General features: G+C 43.9%; 1 protein-coding gene across 16 annotated transcripts in view; it reads right to left on the bottom strand.

Annotated features, from left to right (window-relative positions):
• The window catches only part of Ralgapa2 (Ral GTPase activating protein catalytic subunit alpha 2), a 364,983-nt gene that overhangs the window by 128,912 nt on the left and 215,543 nt on the right, over positions 1 to 20,528 (bottom strand). For 15 of the 16 annotated variants that reach the window (XR_015442045.1, XR_015442048.1, XR_015442046.1 and 12 more), the window contains one exon: positions 17,010 to 17,137. Coding sequence is in view for 8 of the 16 variants with exons in the window: in XM_087189021.1 (XP_087045147.1) it covers positions 17,010 to 17,137 (128 nt within the window). In the remaining 8 variants the exon portion in view is untranslated. Of the gene's footprint in view, positions 1 to 16,936; positions 17,138 to 20,528 lie in introns of all 16 variants that reach the window. The other variant, XM_087189027.1, reaches the window with a different exon arrangement.

The raw sequence follows: 20,528 nt of genomic DNA, 5'->3' as shown, positions 1-20,528 counted from the left end.
CAAATGTGTGTTTTCACTTTCTCCCAACTAACACATATTGAGTTCTCATTATGTTGGGTGATGGAGACTGTGAGACAAGGAGAACATGGTCTTTGCCTCAGGAGTTTGCTGTCCAGGGAAGTAGCCCTGACCCAGAGTGGTCAGCATGACCCCATTGTGGGCAGGAGGATGAGATGTCACCTGCTCCTTCTGCTCCTTCAATGGGCCTTCTATGCACCTTGGATTCAGGCTGGCCTGTGACTTGTCCTGGTCAGTATTTCTGGGCCAACCAAGGTGAAATGTCAGAAACCTTCTGTCTTCCACCTGGGTCTCTTGGAGCCTGAACAGCCAGGGAAGAAGTCAGATTGATGTGAGAAGACCTGAGCTGGCCACACAGAGAGGCTGCTGAGTGAGGAATGCCTGGCCAGCTCCCAGCCGCAGACAGCTGCCAGCGCAGGTGCCAGCCATGTGTGATACCTAGTGAAGAACCACCCTGCTGGCCCAGGCAACCTACAGAACCATGTGAGACACCCTCCCTCCATTCCTATTGAAGGAATCACTGCCAGAATCTCTAGGCTTTATTCCCCAGGTATGTGGTCTCTCATGAGGCCAATGCCAGGGGTTCTATTCATATTTATCTCTTAATCTCCAATTACGACATAAATGGAGATTTGCTGAGATGTAATTCATGGCCTTACACTGGTACCCTTTTTTTTGGTACTGGGGATCGAACTCGGGACCTTCTGGTTTTGAGGCAGGCAGCGGAACCACTGAGCTAAATCCCTGGCCTATTCCTCACGTTACTGGTACCCTTTTACTAGGTCACCTCTCAGACTGTCCCAGTCAGGCTCTGAGGGAGGCAGTGGCTGGCAGCAGAGCTCTTGCTTATTTTCGGCACACTGTGCTGTACCGGGGTGCACAGGAGGCCCCACATTAAAGTGCTGAGCTCCATCCTCCTACAAATGGCATCATCTCCACGGCCATCAAAGTCTTATACCACCGGAAGCTCCTCGTATCATAGGACAGTTCTCTTAAATGCTTCTGGATTGTAAATACGAGTCACTCATTTTTTTCCTTTTTCTTTCTGGAAAGACGGATGTATGAATTTGGTGGCGTTTGCTGGGATGGCAAGGGGCTGAATTCATTCACTCATTTAACGAGTAGATATTGAACAAATATTTATGCCTGGCAGGTGCTAAGGCTGTATACAGGTTGGTATTCACCTGTAAAGCACCAGCAGGGCTGGCATCCTGGGAAGGTCTGGCTGTGTCCTCAACAAACCCAAAGGCGAAGTACTTCTCCTATCACCTTTGGAGGCATCCATGAAAAAGTAGATGAAAATCTCTGCCCTCACAAGGTGGGTACAACACGGGCAAAATATGTGAATTACACAGTGAAGGAAAGGGGGATGAGCTGCAGAGAAAATACAAGCAGGGCAGCAGTGTAGAAGTGCAGGTGTGGGCAAATGTGTGTGAGAGCTGCACAGGGCAGGCAGGGAAACACCCAGGGTGCAGATGAGCCATGTGGACATTGGGGAGCAGTGGGGTGGGTGAGGGCACAGAGTGCACAGGCCTCCCCTCCAGGACCCTGGCCTAGACCCTGGTGAGCAGGAGCAGGCCAGCACCTGGTCAACCACATCTGGTCAGCAAAGCACCCTCAACAGGCATGTTAGGAAGAAAGACACGTCTTTGTCCCTGTAGGGGAAAGAACACTGGGCACCAAGGCAGAGAAGCGCTGCCAGTGAAAGAAACATGGCAGGGAGAGAAGACATTACACAGAAATGCTGGAAAACACTGCTTTCAGGATGGGAATTCAGCATGTAAGGCTTCAGAAAGCTCTCAGATCTGTATCATGGGCAGAACTCTGGAAGCTATTTCTAACCTTCCAAATAAAAATTTTATGCATTTTGAATTTGTCTGTTAAAAAAATCTAACAACATTGGGCTGGAGGTGTTGCTCAGTGGCACAGCACTTGCTCAACATGGAAGGGCTCTGGGATTAAACCCTAGCACCACACATTCTCTTGTGTACACATGCACACATGCACTATAAGAACTGGACATTAAGGAAGATGGCCAACTTTCCAGTCACTGTCCAAGACTCCTTGTGGGGCTGGTGGCTAAGAGTGAACACTGAGCACAGACATGGTGGTCTCATGGGCTAAGATAGCGAGCTGCCCTGGCCCATCTATGTATCTTTACAAAGTTCTGTTTCAGCTCTGACACCAAATATCAAAATGATCCATCCAAGCTGAGGAGAAGCCTTGGAATCTCTGAATCACAGAACTACTAAACCAAGGTTATAATAATGCAGCACTTTCTGCCCCACTGCACTCACTAAATACAATTGATATTTTGGTGAAAGAGAAACAATTTTATACTAGTAAATGTAAGCTAATGCAAATTACTACTTATTTTCTCTTTATCACATCCTTTCCAAGCCTTACTACTGAGTACCTAATGAATTAGCATAGCAAAACTCCTATGAGGTGTACGTCAGTGAGCACAGGCCTGAATGCACAGTTGACAGTCTTTGTCTTTGGAGAGGGTACACAGAAAGAAGAGTCTGCACACTCTAGAGGAGGGCAGTGGGTTCAAGGTTGTCCTTGCCCACTGAGGTGAGGACTGTGTCAGTCTGATCTCCATCCCTGCTCTGGAAGGGAATATGGAGCAGTGACCACACTTCCACCATGGCATACTGCTCCCCAAAAGCCTGCTCACACAAGAAATTGCCAAGTACCTTGGAACTGGACATAGGCATTATGTAATCAATTGCAATTAGTGCAGGAATATCTGTTTTGTAGAACAAATGCAATTAACAGAAGCACTGTGATATTTCCAGCCCACTGAGGACAGACGGCACACACGTGGAAATACTAAGCAGAGACACACAAATGTGACAACTTAAAGCTGTGCCTGGGAATCATCTTTCCTTCAAGCTCACATCACCCTCTGTTTCTCTTTTGCACTTGGGTTTTGATGACTCAACACATGCAGTGGACATTGAATGAAGCCTTTCCTGCAGCATAGGTCGCTGTTTCACAGTGTGTCACAATGTCATGAAGTATCATGGTAAAGGTCCCTCCTGACTGGGAAGCCTCTTGAGATCAAGGCCACTCACACTGCATCCTGCAATGCTTACCACAGTCATATGAGCTAAAGGAGGAACATGGAAGTGTTCATGTCCTCAAGTTCCCCGGCACATGGTGGGGCCTGGGGCCTGGGACATTCTGGTGGAAGCTGGGAGAACAGCACAGCTGCTTCTGACTACAGGGAAGGAGCAGGTGCCAGGCCCTGCCTACACTCCTGCATCCATCACTTCATTCATCCATTCATTCCTCAGTCTACTTTCATGGTGTGCACCCTCTGCCAAGTCTTATCCTGGCCCTGGCTGGTGGGGTTACAACAGTAGAGAAAATAAAGCTTGTCGCTTAGCAGTGTCATGCTCAGGAATACAGGGGTGACTGAACAAAAAGGGCCACAGAACCGGAGTGACACTGCTCAGAGGGAGGGCTCACTGTCTGAGGAGACCCAAGAGTGACTCTCGGACAGAGGAAGACACGGGGAGTGCTAGGGACCGAAGGCCTAGCAGAGCAGTGGCTCCTGAGGCTAAGACCTGTTTGTGGCTATCAGAAATAGATGCAAGTTTTCTGTGAGTGAGAATAGAATGCAACTGGAAGGTTCTGAGCTATGATCTGTTCTGATTTCTATTTTAGAAGGAAATGTAGAGAGACGGGGGAGCAGCACAGGGGTTAGGAAGAGGCTGTGACCAAGCCAGGATGTGAGAGGCAGCTGGATTCTGGTCATGTTTTATGATAAATTAATTTTATATATACTATATTCCCTAAATCCTTACAATGATCTCTGAGGTATTATTTTCCTCATTTGACAGATATGAAAATTAATAGATGTAAAGATACTGCTCAAAGCCAAGGAACTAGGTATTATTAAATTGAAGTTAAAATTGAATTAAGTTAAAATTGAAGCCCCATGTGTGTCTGAAGCCAGCACTCACACATCACCTGTCAATATCGGCACCAAAACAAAAAGGCACATCCTAAAACGTATCTAGCACTTGCAGGGAAGCTGCTGCCATGAAGGGAAGATAATATCCCTGACCTGTCTCTGTGAGAACTCTTGTCAGTGAGAATCAAGATATGACCCTAAGGGAGGCACAAGCAGCTCAGTGCAAAGCACCTGCTTAGTGTGGGCTCCATCCCCTGCATGGCTGAAAAAACAAAACCAGTAACTGTGCAGGTCCAGTGATACTGCTTAACAGGAGATGTGGAAAAGGTTCTACATCACTTCATGTTTATTCCCAAAGAAATACAAATTTATCATAATGCATCGTCAGTGACATCTTTAGTTAAACAACTGGTTCATGTAGGGTCCATGCAGGTGCACAGAAGGCCATCCTGAGCACAGATGCCCTACCACCTCATTTCATCTTCAGGGCCTGGACAGTGATCATTGTGGCAAATTAGTCTGGAGACAATGAGTGAGTAAAGAGCACAGAAAGCTATGTTTGAGGAAGTCAACAAACTAAAAGGAAAGCACACTCATCCTGATTGAAGCTAATCCCAACACTTGGAGGTCTGCAGGCCACAAAATGTGCAGTGGTTTGTGTGAAGTGTTTTCCTTGTTCAAACTTTCTGCACAAATTCTATGCATATGACAAAAGTATAGCGTATATGTACAGAAATAAGCTTTTTTTATTCAGATCATTTAAATGCTGTTTTCTGATTTAGTCTTCTGATGTGTACACAGGTGACACACATGTAGAATCTTTATCATTACAGAGGCATAAATTCTATTTTTCCAAATTAATGAGTAGATAACATTCCTAAGACATTCAAAAGAGGCTCTTCTTTAAAGGGGTTAAAAGTCCTACAAAAATACTCTCCAATATTCATATTAACATTGGTTTCTTTGGAGTATAAATTCAATTTAGAAAAGTTCAATTCATTTAATGTTAAGTGTGTGGATAAAATGCACCTCCTATTTATTTTTCTCATAGCCAAACCACTCTCGGTAGGAAAACAGAACTCTGTGACATTTTCTACCTTCTTTGGGGAGAAAGTTATGGTTTGGGGTATGAAAGGCAGAACATAATGGTGAGCAGCAGAAGCAGCAGCAGCAGCTCTCCCCATCCAATCTTTTTGCCTTCTTTAAATTCCACAGAGGATGGCAGTTTGGATGGAGACCCCAAAATCTATTCTGTCCATCTGTTTTATTATTCTTAGAACAACTGTCAAAAGTTGCCCAGGGATCAAGTTGCAAACATACTAATTTGCCTTTGAAAAGTAGGCCCTGGGGGAATTCTGGAACTCTGCTTATAAATTCAGAATCCCATCAGCCAGGGAGCGTGCCCTGCCCTTTGTGGAGGTATGAGACGTTGCACTTGCAGGCATACATCTGCCTCCAGGCCAGGATGCGCTGATAGACTTGCATCCCACTTCATAGGCAAATGAAGGCAGAACCGCAGGGACTTGGCATCTTAGGGATGGCTTGTTCCCTGGGTTTCTACCCCCTTCGTGATCCATTGATTGTGGGTGGATGAAAGACCAAAGCTTTGTGCTGGAGAGTTAAAGGCGTGAACGCAGCAGAGGGACACACATTTTGTACCCTTTTATATCCCAGCACCAAATAGGGATGTGTAAGACTAAAATGAACCATCAAAAGAAATAAACCTGAAGCAAGATGAAAATCATAAGCCACTGAACACTGTATTGTTCCATTTTTGTGATTCTGTGAAAGGGCAACAAAAAGATCATTTGGACATTTAGAGTATCAGATTTGAGTTGGGGAAAAATAATGAGAAACATCCAGAGAGGGTCTATTTAAAACCGAGTGGCATTTGGGGGCAAGCTACTCTGCTGGAAACTGTCGCAGTTGTGCACTTCTTAAGCTGGCTACCTACAAGTCCCGTGGGAGACACGGTATGTGTGCACCCTGAAGTCCCTGAAGTGTACACAGGCCCTGATATCCCTGCTTTCCTCAAACTGCTCCCAACACAGCTCTGTCTGAAGCTTTCAAAGCACAGGGCCTCAGATACCTATTTGAAGCACAACACTGTGTGCCCTGTGTTAGAGTTGGTAAAATTCCTGAGTAAGAAGCTAGAGAGAGTACATCCTTTCAAGGCTAACATGATGGCATTTGGGTGGTACTCTCCCACAGATGACCAAAAAAGTATTCTGCTTTGATTAAAAAATTCGTTGGAGTGTGTTGCAAGTGACTCTAGCAGGGATCCTGCTGGGTGTTGCTGCAGGGGAAGCAGAGGGGCACAGAAGGGATCACCAGTTGGACTTGTTTCCTTTGTCCTTCTTTGGCTTTGCACAATCTCTTATTATAATAAGGCATGTATTATCCTTTTTAGAGATTTGAATAACAGAGTCTCACTTTCAAAATACTGCTCATAATCCTGGAGTCTCCTACATGTTCTGCAGATGCTGCTCATGGCATTCTGCTTCTTTCAAATGGGACTGATAATCAGTAAAATGAAATTTGATTAATGTTGGATTAAGAGTTTCTGATGTCTCTCTGCAATGTGGTATTTCAGTCTGCAGGCACTGGAAGAGATCTTCTTTCGGAAACTTATTCCTTCCCCTTTCCAGAATGGGAAGATGAGTTTAAAACCCTGACTTTTACAAAGAGAATTCAGTCTGGATCCAACAGCTTATAGTGTAGGATTCAGGTTTGTTTTTTTTTTCCTTCTCATTGTTTTTTATTTGTTTTCCAACTCTGAAGCTGGAGCCAATGTCACTTAAGTCACTTAAGAGGGAACAAAATAAAAGAGAAATACAATTCTTCCTCCCAAGATGCCCAGGGTGAGCCCCTCCTGGTTCTGTTGCTGTAACTTGGCATGGATAAAGGGTTCTGACGATCTCCACTCACAGGCTCTAGCACAGCATTTTGAGAACTTCTCTGAAAACAAAGGGCCTACCTGGTATCAATATCAAAGTCTATGGAAACAGCCACTAGATAGTGTTTGAAGGAAAACTTTAAAATTCAACCCCTTTGTGCTTTTTAAAAGTTAAGGGTAGGGACCTCTTCCAGTTGCATCAGGCTGGTAATTAGGCCAGAGTTTCTTCCATGCTCAGTGGCCAGATGATTTGGCATTTCTTCCTTGCCTGTGTTTTAAAATTCAGTTTTGTTTGCCCATTGCTGAAGTGTGTGGAAGAATCAGGAATAATGGCTCCCTGTGAAGCTCTGTCATTCCCAAAGTAACTGTCTAACTGCTAAAGCAACACTGTCATTTATGGAATGACCTTTTGCTCTTTGAATATTTGAATAATGTGAAATGCCTAGAAATCCCGGGGCACTAGAGAAAATGTAAGTAGGGTCAGCAAATGCCCTCTTGCATGCATTTGACATGACGGACATTTCCACTTTTCTAACAGCTTTCTAATAGCAAAATGTATTTGGGAACAACAGTGGAATTTGTGTCATCATGACCAAATGATTACGGTGCAAACCCAAGATTCTTCTGGGGCCCAGCAGGCTTCTGGTCCCTATGGAAACAAAACCTCGAATATTGTCCTCCACTCAGCTGGAGGAGGAGCACTGGAGGCTTTTGTGCTGGCTGAGATTTCTTCCACCACCTTCCCTCAACAGACCCTAGTGCTTCCTCCCTACTCCTTTCTAATTGAGATGCAAATTAATCTCTCTGGCTGATTACACTTCCCTTAAAGCGACTGACAAATGCAGCTGTAACTAGAGTTTGTGGACTTTCCAACAAGTGACTTCAGCTGTCAGAATTTGCATGATCAGCCTGCCCAGCCCAATGAGGTCTTAGAACTCCTGGAAAGGCTTCCTTTGGGCGATGCAGACGTTTTATATTTGGTATGAAATTTACATACAATTAAGAGTGGGAGAAAAACCCCAAACCAACAACCTATGACAAATCCCAAGGACCAAGAACACCGAAAACCAGGCTTTCTGCCCCATCCTGGATGAGACTGTCACTCCTTTCTCCAGAGGCTCAGAGGGTAACATTACCTTTCCCTCCCACTTCTTTCTTTGCTGTAAGTCTTCTGACTTAATAATGTCTGAATTCAGTGTTGACTAAGTAAACACACTTATGGCTCTAAAAAATGGTATTAAGGAACAGACCACAGTTTTCTTCACTGTTCTCAGTAAGACTCCATTAATTAACTTCTTGGGGGTGATAACGGAAAAATTGTTTACTTATTTATTTTTTGTGGTGCTGGGGATGAACTCAGGGCCTTCAGCCTGCTCTGCCACTGAGCTACACCCTCAGCTCAGAATTATTTAAACATGGTAAAAAGAAATATGCAAAAAGTGCCCTTTCAATGCAAAGAAAAATTCACATACAATTTAATTTTTCAGTAAAAATTCTTCTTTTACCCTTGAATACTGCTATCTGTGTATTTTTGCCAATCTAGTTCATTCAGGAACTCTACTCAGTACGTACTACATGCCAGGTGCTGTTCTGTGTTGATATAGCTGTAAATCAAACCCCTTTTTAAAAAAGTGTCTTAATATATACACATACACAGATGCACTTACATTTTATATGCAGAGCTATATTTCAACTTGGACAATTACGGTTTTCAATTCTGAAAAAAATGCAACTTTATAAAACATGATTTGTTTTTGCCTTCTAATTATTTCCCAAAATGATTTTCATCAAGTTAATCTTTCTGTCTCTTTCAAACCTCCCTCCTTGTCTACACACACACACACACACACAAACATCTTCATCACAAACAAGGAAGTATATGTAGAGGGACATGGGCAGAATGGAAACCACTCCCCTCTGTAACTGCACAAGATAGTGAGGACCCAGGCTCATCTGAGACAGAAAGGGGAGATCAAGGCCTGTCTGGTGGGCACCTTATTTTGTGGGCAGCCAGCCCACAGGACCTTCTACAAGTCACTGCAGAGGAGCAGTCTCCAGCTTTTGTATTAATATTTATAGTGCTAAAAAGTAGATACTTACAGAAACATAGGTCCATAGTTGGGAGTTCCAGTTTTTACAACTAGGGTTTGGGACTCTGTTATGTTCAGGTCCAGGCTGGTAATGCAATGCTACACCCCCTACATTTCTCTGACTTCCACCATAGACCGAGTACAGCCCCACTATGGGACACCATGATGGTGGCACTGGTACTTTGTCTCAGCACTGGGAAGACAAGAGGTGGGGACCCAGGAAAAGGCCAACAGCTGCCAGCAGAAAGGGGCCCTGGTAGGGCCAGATGTTCCGATTCTTCAAGATAAGCAAACAAAAATCTAGATTCTTAAAAATGCAGACTCTGAGTTTTCCACGTGGCTGACAGTCCAGCCCTGTGCCTTGGTAGCCCAGAGAGGCCAACCTCAGTTCCAACAGGCCCATTTGGGGCTGGATTCAGGCTGCAGATAGTTGGCTATTGCTTGGTTTTTAGTGTTTGCCTTGACACTGAGCTGAAGCAGCTTCCTGTTGCTTCTGTGCTCTCGTCCCAGTTCTGCAGGCTTGTCTCCTACTCAAAAACCTCCCAGACTCTGCAGATAATTCCTTCTGGATTCAATGATTCCCAGATATCTTTACCACAATGGTCCCAATTCCTCTGGACTGGCTCTAGGTTGGTGGGGGTCCTTCTGCAACTGCAGCACTTATGGGATGATGCTTGAAGCTGTAGGAGCACAGGCACGATGCCCTAGCTCCGCAGGTAAGGGGATCTCACACTTCTTCCTCTCCTCTCAGAGGACACTGGTGCCACCCCTGGCTATGTATGTTATATTGCCGTCATCTCCAATCTGTCATTCACCCAAATCCCTGGGCACTGTTCACGAGTGCATGACTCACTTTCTATCCTCTTGAGTTTCATCTTGGTTTGGGCCTGGAAGTCTCATCTGTGGAAATATTCTGACTTTGCCCTGGATCAAAGTAATTCACCCTTTTTTTTCCTTACAAATGATAGTTTGATGAATATGTTCTAGACCTCTGTGAAAGCTACTGATAAGCCTGCTGAAAGGAAGAGAGCTTGGGCAAGCCATGGCAGACACACCCGCAGCAGAGACACAAGCTGCCAGCTGAACGGGGTTCATGAATGAATGCATTTCAGGTCTGCCTACAACAAGTTCACCCAGCTCTTAGGGCCCACAGTTCTCATGTCTAAGAGGACTGTGATGCTTTAGATTTTACCAAAATTAAGATTTATATTTATAAGCTTTGGTGAAGCTCCAAAAGCCATCTTATTAAACACAGTAAATATGTCAGAGATACCGTAGTCTTCATGAACACATTCTTCTCTGAAGCCCCAGAGCTATTCAGTGATATAGCCTGACAATTCTTAAAACACTCCAAATCTATCCTTTAACTCTATTTGAAAATGAAAGTATTTTCCTGCTTCTAGTTTTGGGTGCATCCTTTATTCTACACGATTTCTTAAGAAACAAAACAAAACAAGGTTCTTGTGGTTTGGTGCTCTCTGCCGTATAACTGTTCTAAAACCTAGCATGGGTGGCCCCAAAGTAGGGCCTTCGTTGCGGGGCCAACTCTCCCTTATTATAGCCTCAGTGACCTGTACTTCAATCCATCCACTAAGACAACTTTCTGTTCCTTCCCATTTGAAGAGAATGAGACAGCAATAGAAGATGGAGAATCATGCAGACACAGGTGCTCAGTCTGACCTGCCAACAGCAGGCCAGGAGCTTAATTAATTAATTTGCGCTACTAGAGATTGAATTCAGGGTCTTCACACTGAGCTATTTCCTCACCCCTTCCTTTTTAAGTTTTTATTTTGAGACAGAGTCTAAGTCATTTAGTTGCTGAGCTCAAACTTGTGATTCTCCTGCCTCAGCTTCCCAGAGTGCTGGAATTACAGGTGTGCACCATTATGACTGGCTCCTCACTTAATCTAACCACATGTATTTTAAACACAAATTCACCAGAGGCCCCTTCTTTTGAAGCTACTCTGGCTGTACTTTTATGCCCCTCCCCTTTTTTTCCTCAGAGAAATAAACTAATTATACAACTTTTAAGAATCCCATCACCAAACATCCCCCATTCTGTGCCCCTTTGTGGTTTGGGCTGACCCGCAAGAGGAGGACATGACTTATTCTGGCTTCTTTGTATTGTGCTTCCCAGGTGTCAGGGGCGCCGCTTGCATTTTTCTCCCATTCTTCTAGAAGCTCTAGTCAGAACTCGTCACTTTCTGCAACACTTTCACACACAAGTCCATTCTTTCAAATTGGTGAGAATTGGATCCCAAATAGTAGTTTTCCTTGTTTCCAGTCTTCTGAGAGATGAGACTGTTTGTCAACCAAGAATTTATCAAATGTTTGTTGCTGTTGGTAGAATCTGCCTTGGAGTTAACACTGAGTCGTAGAAATCCTTGTCACAAGTATATCCTTTCCTCTGGGGACTGATGCACCCTGGCCTCAGCTCAAACCCAGCCCCTCTCCCATGTATTCTCCACCCATGGGCTCGTACAGCCCATCCTGGAGCATGTGCTTTCTTTCTGGTGCTGGGGCTATCTCTCCTCTTGCAGTAGTTGAGTTCTAGGGCCTCCTACTGCCCGTTCTGCAGGGGAAGAGTCGAATTGAATGCAGTAATGGGAGGACACTGTAGATTGTGTCCAGTCTGCTGAAGTTGACCCTTCAGTTCTCTCCTCAGTGCTCTTCTGTGAAACCATCCTGTCTTAGTCACATTCTTGTCACTGGGACATAATACCCAACAGCCACAGCTTTAAAGGAAATGAGGATCATTTTGGCTCAGGTTTTGGTCTATGGCTGGCAAGCTACAAAGAAGAAATAGCATAGCAGAAGACCTTGGCAAAAGAGAACTGCTGATCTCACAGCAGCCAGGTAGCAGGGTGAAGAGAAGAGACAGGGAGAGAGATGCACCCTTTCCTGCTATGCCCTCAGTGACTCCTCTTCCCACCAGGCCCCACCTCCTAACAGCAAGTCAGCTAAAGCCCCATGATTCAATCACTTTCGGTACACAGGAGGCTTTGGGAGCAATTTCAGATCTGAATCATAACATAATCTTTCCCCTTCCTCAGCCCCTCCCTATCTCCACCTCCTCTTTCCAAATCTACTCTAAATGCTCTAGAGATTCCTATGTATAATTCTCTTCCCTAAGAGATAGAGGGGAAGAAAAGGAAAGGAGGGGAAGGGGGTGAAAAATGAATTAAGATGTGCTATGTGCAGGAACCAACTCCTCATGAGGAATGAACCATCAGGTACTAAAGACATGTACTAATGAAAATAATTTAGAAATTCTCTTCCTTAGTCACTGTCCACATGCCAGCACATCCAGCATCTTCCATGTGGAATCAGCCCGGCTCCTGTGTTAAGAGTCCAGCCATCCCTGCTACAGCCACAGCTCAGGCCTCGCTCTCCTACAGCTCCTCCAGCCTCTCACACACTCCTCACCTCCACCCTCCCCGTGTGTGTGTGTGTGTGTGTGTGTGTGTGTGTACATGCGCACCCCATCTCTGCTACTCAAAGCATCTGCTCTTCTCAAAGGCAATGCACTCTTCCAAAGCTTGGCCTATGAGCAAATACTGCCCCTGACCTGAACGACCTCATTCATACTTGTAGTCCTAGTGGCTAGGACAGTGTTTGGCACAGAGCAGTAACGGTATGCATGTTAGGAAATGCAGAACTGATTCTATATGCCAAAATACAACCTGAGGTTCAACTTCCTTTCTGAAATGTAAGATGAATGGAAGAAATTAAAGATCTGCCTGGAAAACAGAGTCAAAGATCCCAATGGTGGAGAAAGAAACAGGTTTTACAGCTTTAGGGAGGGGGGCTATGTTTGCAGACCTGTGTGCTCTGAGCAGAACCTAGCAATGATACTGAGAAGCCAGGGTCTGAGAGAGGCTCTGGTGTTCTCAAGTCCGTTAGCTGAGAGCCCAAGTAAATCTCTCTTGTAGAAGAATGAGGTACCAGATCACTTTCCCTCAGGCAGCTCGGCTGCCCGTCAGATGCCGACAGTTCCAGAGAGTGGAGGTGGTGAATGCCATCAAGACTATTGTTCTATTGAAGTGGACGCTTATTCTAAAAAGCCGCCATCTGTTTAATTCAGGGTGAACTCCCCTAATGGGCACACTGCATATTGTGCAGCAACCCTTTCCTGAAACGAGTTATCTGACAAGGAGCGTGAAAGCCCTGCTTTAATGGTATTGGAAACTTCATCGGCCGAGGTGGGTCTCATTTTGGAATCCTCAACTGGCTTGGGAGCCATAAACACAGTACGTGGCAGGCTTCCCATTTAGCACTCTCAGCACAGGAAGAGGCCTGCTGCTTGGTCTGGAGGGCTGCAAAAGCAGATGGCAGGTGAGGCGGTGTTCATTACTCAGAAGAGCAGTGGCCATGAGATGAAGGGTCCATTTGACAGATCTGACTGTGCCCACGGAGGAGGTTACAGGAGAATGAGGGAGGGAGAGGGGGCGGGCTTAAGTGCTAAGGAGGGTGCTTTCCAAACACAGCCCTACTGTGTTCACTTCTTTTTTTCTTTTGTTTTGATCACATAAAACAATGGTATTTTTCAGCCTTCTATGTACTTCTGCCACAGAGTTCCGACTGTTTGATCAGTTAGCCAAGAGAATGTCAAACAAGAACTCTTTATATTGATTCTACACTGGATTTACTGAAGAAAAAGAAAAGCCCAAAAGGCAAATTTGTTCCAGCAAAGCCCCAAATCTCAGCTTAATCAGAAACTGTATTTTCTTGAACATTATTGAACAAATTTTTATGTAACTATGCACATTTCTACTTCTAGTTAAATCTTCTGTGAGAGTGAGTCCTAACTGACCCACCTTGTTACATGTCAGTCCCTCACTGGAAAGCAAACGGAAGCACAGAATGACCCCAAAGCAACTCTTCTGGCTCTTTTCTTCATGTGTCACTAGGTTCGATATCTGGTTATGTATGACTGACACAACAAAGCAAATTTCCCCCAGCACAGGGTTTACAGACAGTCTGAACTATGGGCTTATAGAATGTCCTTCTGATAACCAGGGAATGAATGACATTGAGAACAAAGGAGCAGCTTTGCCATTTTCTACTTAACAGCTGTAATCCAAATACGGTGACACCTTGCTACCTGTCATTAATGGGTTCCAGAAGGCATGAGGAGTACTGAAGTGTACTTGCAAAGGGGAGGAGTCACAAGGCAATTGACCCAACATGTTCTAGCCTGCACTTCAAGTGCCAAACAAATGACAAGTACTGAGACAAAATTTTTGCATCAAAATGGTCAAGTATTAAACTTGGTGAGTTTCAAAGGAGTTGAATAACAAGATATGATGTACTAGCAACAAAATGGTGATCAGGGCTGCCCACACAGAATGGCCTGGATTGCCAACGAAACTTCCTTTTCTTTGTCAGCACTCATGGCTGTACCTGGTATCTCAAGGGAACATTAACAGCAGTTCTTTCTTGGGTTTTTGGTCCCTTTCTTCTAAGGTGGTATGCATAGATGAAGGGACAACTTCCTACCTTAAGGAACTTGTTTACCAGCCTGTTGGGTTTGCCAAGGGATGGACTGCTAGGCTTTAGGAGAAGGACTGACTACAAGGGCACAGTGGGGTTTAGGGAATAGGTGGGGCTTCACAGTCCTGTGGTCTGAGCTGCACCATGAAGTAGGTGTTTCCCCACGACTGCACTTTTAGGGAAGCTGACTGTACTGGGCTCACATTTTCCTGCTGGTAGAACTTGCTTTGGATGAAAAAAGAAAATAATAGCTCTAGGAGAAACACCAGCTGCCCAGGGGACCCTATGCAATTCTTTCCACATACAAGTTAGAAGTTCTTAGATTTATACATTAAACTGGAATTGCACAATCTAAGAATGATAAAATTATTCAAATTTTTAATATTCCTTTTTTAGAGTGCCATTGAATAGCAATTATAAAAGTACTGTACTATGACAAGTCAGGAGCTTGGTGCTGGACCGAAGGTTATGCCATGTGGTGGATCAAGTTATGCCCAAGGTCCCCAGCTCCTAGGGATGGTGCAGGGTGGAGGTGGCCCCTGCACACCCTCCCCACCTGCTGCCCCACCATCAGGTGGCCCTGGCCATTCTACCCAGGGTTCTCTATTAAGATAAAAACTTCTGAGGTATGCAGGAGGAAGAGTCAGGAGACTTCTTCAGGGACCAGCCAGAACACCCCCTCCACCAGAGATGGCTCTGGATCTGTCCCAGGCACCCTGATGGACTTGGGGCTGGTCTCCAACCTCTCCAACACAATGCTCACCACTCCAGAACACCAAGTCCTGTGCCTGCTGCTAGGATGTCACCTCTGCCCTTGGGGGATGGCTTTCCTCCAGCCTCCAACCTCCACCCAAGCCCAGATGATCTCTCCTCAGAGAGGCCTCCCCTGCTCTCACCCTCATTCCCCTCAATTTTCTATTTCCTTTCTTCGCAGAACTACTCCTGATGGATGTACGCACTTCCAGTTTGGCTTCTGTGTGAGGCCCAAGTTCTAAGACCTGACCTCCCTGTCCCTGTTCCTTGTATTGACCTGGCAGACAGTCCACAAGAACTGCGTGTTTACTAAACAAATACCTGTAATTAGACATGCAGAATCAGAGTCTGTTGGGTTATTTAATGTTTTCGATGTTCAAACCTGAGATGTACTGATGAAGCAGCAATTCTGAACATGAGCTATGACAGGATCAAACAGGCCGAAGGATGTGTGGGCCTTCATGTTTTAATGAGACATTAAAGGAGCAACTAATTATGAATAGCCTAGCCAGGGAAATGTGTGGAGCTTCAAAAATTAGTTTACTTTTAAAGAATAAAAACACAAAAATTTTTTTTTTCTTAATTTTTCTCTAGTCCTTCCATAGCAGAAGTTAAAGAAGAGAGCAGTTAAATGGTTGTGATTGCGTTAAGATGAAGCCTAGAGTGCTGCAGTAGTCACTGCCTAGATCCTGTCCCCACACTTACAACCAGCCTGGACAAAGCAGGAGAGAGTGCTGGAGGGAACACGGCTGCCTGGTCCCAGGGGACAGACCAGATGGGACCTAATCGCTCTTTTCTACCACTAATTTCTATGATAATTCTCAGTTGCCACATGGCATATGTATTTTTTTTAATCTAAAGGCAGAATCAGGCAATGAAGTGACCAGGGTTTTAAGGAAAGGTATTTTTCACAAACTGTATCTACTCACATGTAATATTTTTCATTCACCCTCCACCCGCTAGGAACCCACCACTTACAATTAGTATGGGAGAAGTATAAGGAGAAAGGTCAAATACAACATGTTATTTTTTTTATCATTTTCAATACCAACTAAGAACAAAGAGACTAAGTTTTATTAGGAGGTCAGATTTTTTTGAAGCAATTTTATGAAGCTACTCACCTTAATCTCTTTTTCTTATAATTAGACTCATGCTTGGACTTAAGGATTACACCATGCTAATTATGTTTGAGAAAAAATTAGAAAAAAAAATTTCTGCTTTTAGAGCCAAGATAGTGAACTAGAGAAAAAGATATTAATGATTCAGGAAAATAACAAAATGACTTCTGGCCGTTCTTGCTGAGTTCAAACATACTTCATTTGGGATGCCTTCCCTTCCTCCCAGCCGGACACCGCCGCTCTCTCTGCTGACCTTCCAGAACTCTATTTGCACTTCTCAGGTGGCACCTGCCACATTCTTTGATTTATTAGTCAGCTCATTTGATTTTGGCTGTTGGGAGGTGCCCTGAACGAGCCCGTTACATTTTGCATCTGTCTCACATACAGTGGACTGTGACATCTAGGGAGGATGACGAGGAGCCTAAACTTGGGGAGAAACACTTAAGGAGCCAGGAGATTCAGTGACAGTCACATCATCTGAGACAAACACTTCCATGAGCAAAGTATGAAAATAAACTCTTCCTAAGTTTGATGCAGCACAAAATTATTACATTTAGTACAGATTAGCAGGTGGTATGGAGCAAATCACACTGTGTTATTTTCAACACAGACTGAGAAAGATTCTCTGGTTTTTAATACTTACCTCACATGAAACACTGCCAGGAATCTGGGTGCTGGGAGGGCTTGTGAGGGGCACATGTAAAGCAAAAAGATACAAGTTCTGGTAGAGCGGTATGAGGCACTTCACGGCCCGGCTGGCATTGATGCACGTGGCACAGATAAGGCTCGGAAGCAGATTCCCACTCACGATGGCTCCATCGAACAGAGGCCCAAAAAATGGCACCTGAGAATTCAAAACAGAAAAGGAGTTTTCAAAAACTGTCTGGTAAGAGTCCAACCAAAGAGGAGAACAGATGACTGACATCTGAGGCCTGGAATGGACACACAGGCTGTCACCCACAAGACAGACGCTGGCTGTCACAAGACCCAGGTCAAGGACAGCAAGACTGCTCCAGAAGGCCCCTGTGGAAGGGACTCTCCAGCAAAACTCTGCATGGCAAATTATCACCAAGGCTTTTTTCTGTGTTGTCATTTCTAGAAATGACATGACCCTAAGTGCTTACATAATGTAGATTATTCCATATGGGACACAGATTGATTTGGTAACATTCCTGCGATGGATCCGATGCATGATCCTTAAAGGAGACGATACCCATCGCTGTCAGTAATTGCACGGTGCTAAATGCAGTCCTCATTCTTCTTCATTTTTCCCTCTGCTGCCACCATAATGCTTCATCCTTATTTCCCCACTTCTTTAATAGACAGAGGCCTGGCTTTCCTCTGCTGGACCCATGCCAATTCTGGGGTGACCCTCAATGTCTGCATTCCTGTCTCTTGTGGTTCTCTCTCTTCTCTCTCTCTCTCTCTCTCTCCCTCCCTCCCTTTCTCCCTCCCCCCTCTCCCCCATTAATATTTCATTAACTCTACTCACTAATATGGAGCTTGTTAGCCCCACAAGATCAGGGACTGGTAACTCATATTCATTCATTCTTTCACTTCCTCATCTATTCACAAAACATTTATTACATGATAGATACTATTCTATTCATTGAGCATACAGCAATGAATGATACAAACTTCCCCAATTTCACTGAGTTTTAAGTTTATTGTAGATTTCAGCTAGTAGACACATAAAATGTATTTGTTATGTATTAAAAGTGTTAAGGTGAAAAATAAAGCAGAGAACAGCAACAGAATTGTTTTGGTATTTCTGAAATGGACAGGAGGGCAGTAGAAGAAGGTGACATTTCAGTAAGGATCCACAGGAAGTAGGGGATGGACCATAGCTAGGAGGTTACCTGACAGAACTGTTCTAAGCCACAGGAAGCAAATGCAGAACAGGAATAGCACATTTCAGCAGCAGCAACAGCAGCTGCAGCAAAGCCACAGTGAGAGCTAGGACAAGGGGGAACGCATGAACAAGGTAGGAAAGAAGGAGTCTCTTGATTTCTGCTCTGAGTAAAACAGAGGCCTTCTGGAGGGCTTTGAGGAAATGGAGTATACAATTTAACCTATATTTTAAAGGCACTGTTTTGGCCCTGTGTTGGGAAAACTGCAAAGGGAAAATCAACTTGGGAACTAGTGAATACTCCTGCAAGAGATGGATGGATGGCAGCCTAGAAGAGAATGGTGGCAGATGTGGGCAAGATGGTGGCTTTCTGGAGATACCATGTTCTGAACCTGGGGCTGACAGAATTTATAGAGGATGGCTGATGAGCTGGGAGAGAAAGAGAGGCATCAGAGATGGTGCCATAATTTCTGGCCTGGAAGCCAGAAGGCTAGGGCTACCTTTACCTGATATGGAGAAGGGTCCTTCCCAGCTCGCTCTGAGACATTCTAACTGAGAGATGCAGGTTAGGCATCAGCGGTGATGGATCAAGGAGGCTGTGGCTAAACCAGGCTAGAAGTCAGGGGAGGCCTACAGTAGATGTATACATGTAAGAGTCACATGCTGATGAAATTTCTAGCTGGGAGACTGTATATGCCTGCAAAGAGCAAGAGAAGAGCTCAAGGACTATATTCTGTGGCCTTCCAATTCCAGGGGCTGGAGACATAAGAAATGATGAGAAGGCCATGGAGCAGTGACTGGAAATGGAGCGGGTGCTCTGGTGAGCAGCAATGTGCTGAGGACTAGCTGGAATGCAAACATCTGCTGAGCAAGCCAGTCATTAATATTTCACATAATTTAAATTAATGAACACACATCTCCAGCTTAGGCTTTGGCCTTCTCCTAGTAACATTTGTAAAGCACTTTTGCCGTGGTTGGCATTGGGAAAGGAGCTTGGGACACATGGTGAGTGGAGGACAATCTTTGCCCATTAGGAGCAGACATGGTAAGAAAACTAGAGATTAATGTTCCTTAACAAAAATACAAAAGTCCTTTACTAACTGAAAGCAAATTAAATCTAGCAACATACAAAAGGACAACATATCTTGACCAAGCAGGACTGGCTATAAGAAATCATGTTGGTTCAACACATTCCCTCAGGCTTGAACCACCGGCGGTATAGGCATGACTGTCCCAGGCATGACTGTGCTGCTCGATGGGGCAGTTGTGCATGGACAATCGGTTCAAGCCACCTGGCAGCACGGCATACAAAGTATGGCTCCATCGTGAACATGTTAATAATGAACCCATCAATGCAATTTATCACATTAATAAAGGAAAAAACCTATATGACCTTCTTAATAAATTCAGAAGAAGTATTGTGTAAGATTTTACCCTCATTCATGATTAAACAAATAAAACTAAGAAAAGACCCCCAGCAAACTGAAATACCAGGGAACTGTTTCAGTTTAATAATATCTGAAAGGGAAAAACAATTAATGGTGAAATATTAAGTGATTCCTCCCAAAGATCTGAAAAGGCAAGGATGTCTATATTCACCTCTTCTAGTCAATATTTTTAAGTCATGTTATTTCCATAAAAAAAAAGAGATGGAAGAAAAAAAATAAGGAAACATAAAGATGAGATAGAAATGAAATAATTTTGATTTGTGGATAACATGATTTTGTTCACAAAAAATCCACAGGAATTTAACTAGAATAAGTAAATTATTATTAGGTCACAGGATATAATATGCACCTCAAAGGAGTTATACTATACTTACATATAATATAAATATCATATATAATTATTATATTTGTATTGTGTTGTATTTACATATTTTATATTATATTTCTGAATGTTGGCAGCTAACAATTAAAAAATTTTAACAATGTTATTTATAGTAGTATCAAAAAAATTAAAATTTGACAAAGGATGTGCAAGACATCTATACTCAAAACTACCAGTCAGTACTGAAATTAAAGACAACCTAAATAAACCAGGTTCAGTGGTGCACACCTGTAATCCTAGTACTCTGAAAAGCTGAGGCAGGAGGATACTAAGTTTGAGCCCAGATTGGGTAATTTAACAACTTAGTGAAACTCTTCTAAAAATAAATTTTTTAAAGGGGTGAAGATCTAGCTCAGTGTAAAGACCCTGGGTTCAATCCTTAGTAATACAAAAGAAAAAGAAAAACCACCAACTTAAATAAATGCAAAGATGTACAACCTTCATGAACTGGAAGTTTTGATGTTATTAAGATGTCAACTCTTCTGAAACTGAGCTATAGATTCAATCACAAGCCAAGCAAAATTCTAGCAGGCTTTAAAAAAAAAATAGGTATGGG

The sequence above is a fragment of the Heterocephalus glaber genome, unplaced genomic scaffold, assembly GCF_053883595.1.
Source record: "Heterocephalus glaber isolate CG9 unplaced genomic scaffold, H.glaber_assembly_v1.0 deba00001532, whole genome shotgun sequence".
NCBI classification, from domain to species: domain Eukaryota; kingdom Metazoa; phylum Chordata; class Mammalia; order Rodentia; family Bathyergidae; genus Heterocephalus; species Heterocephalus glaber.
This window is presented reverse-complemented; position numbering and strand designations above follow the sequence as displayed.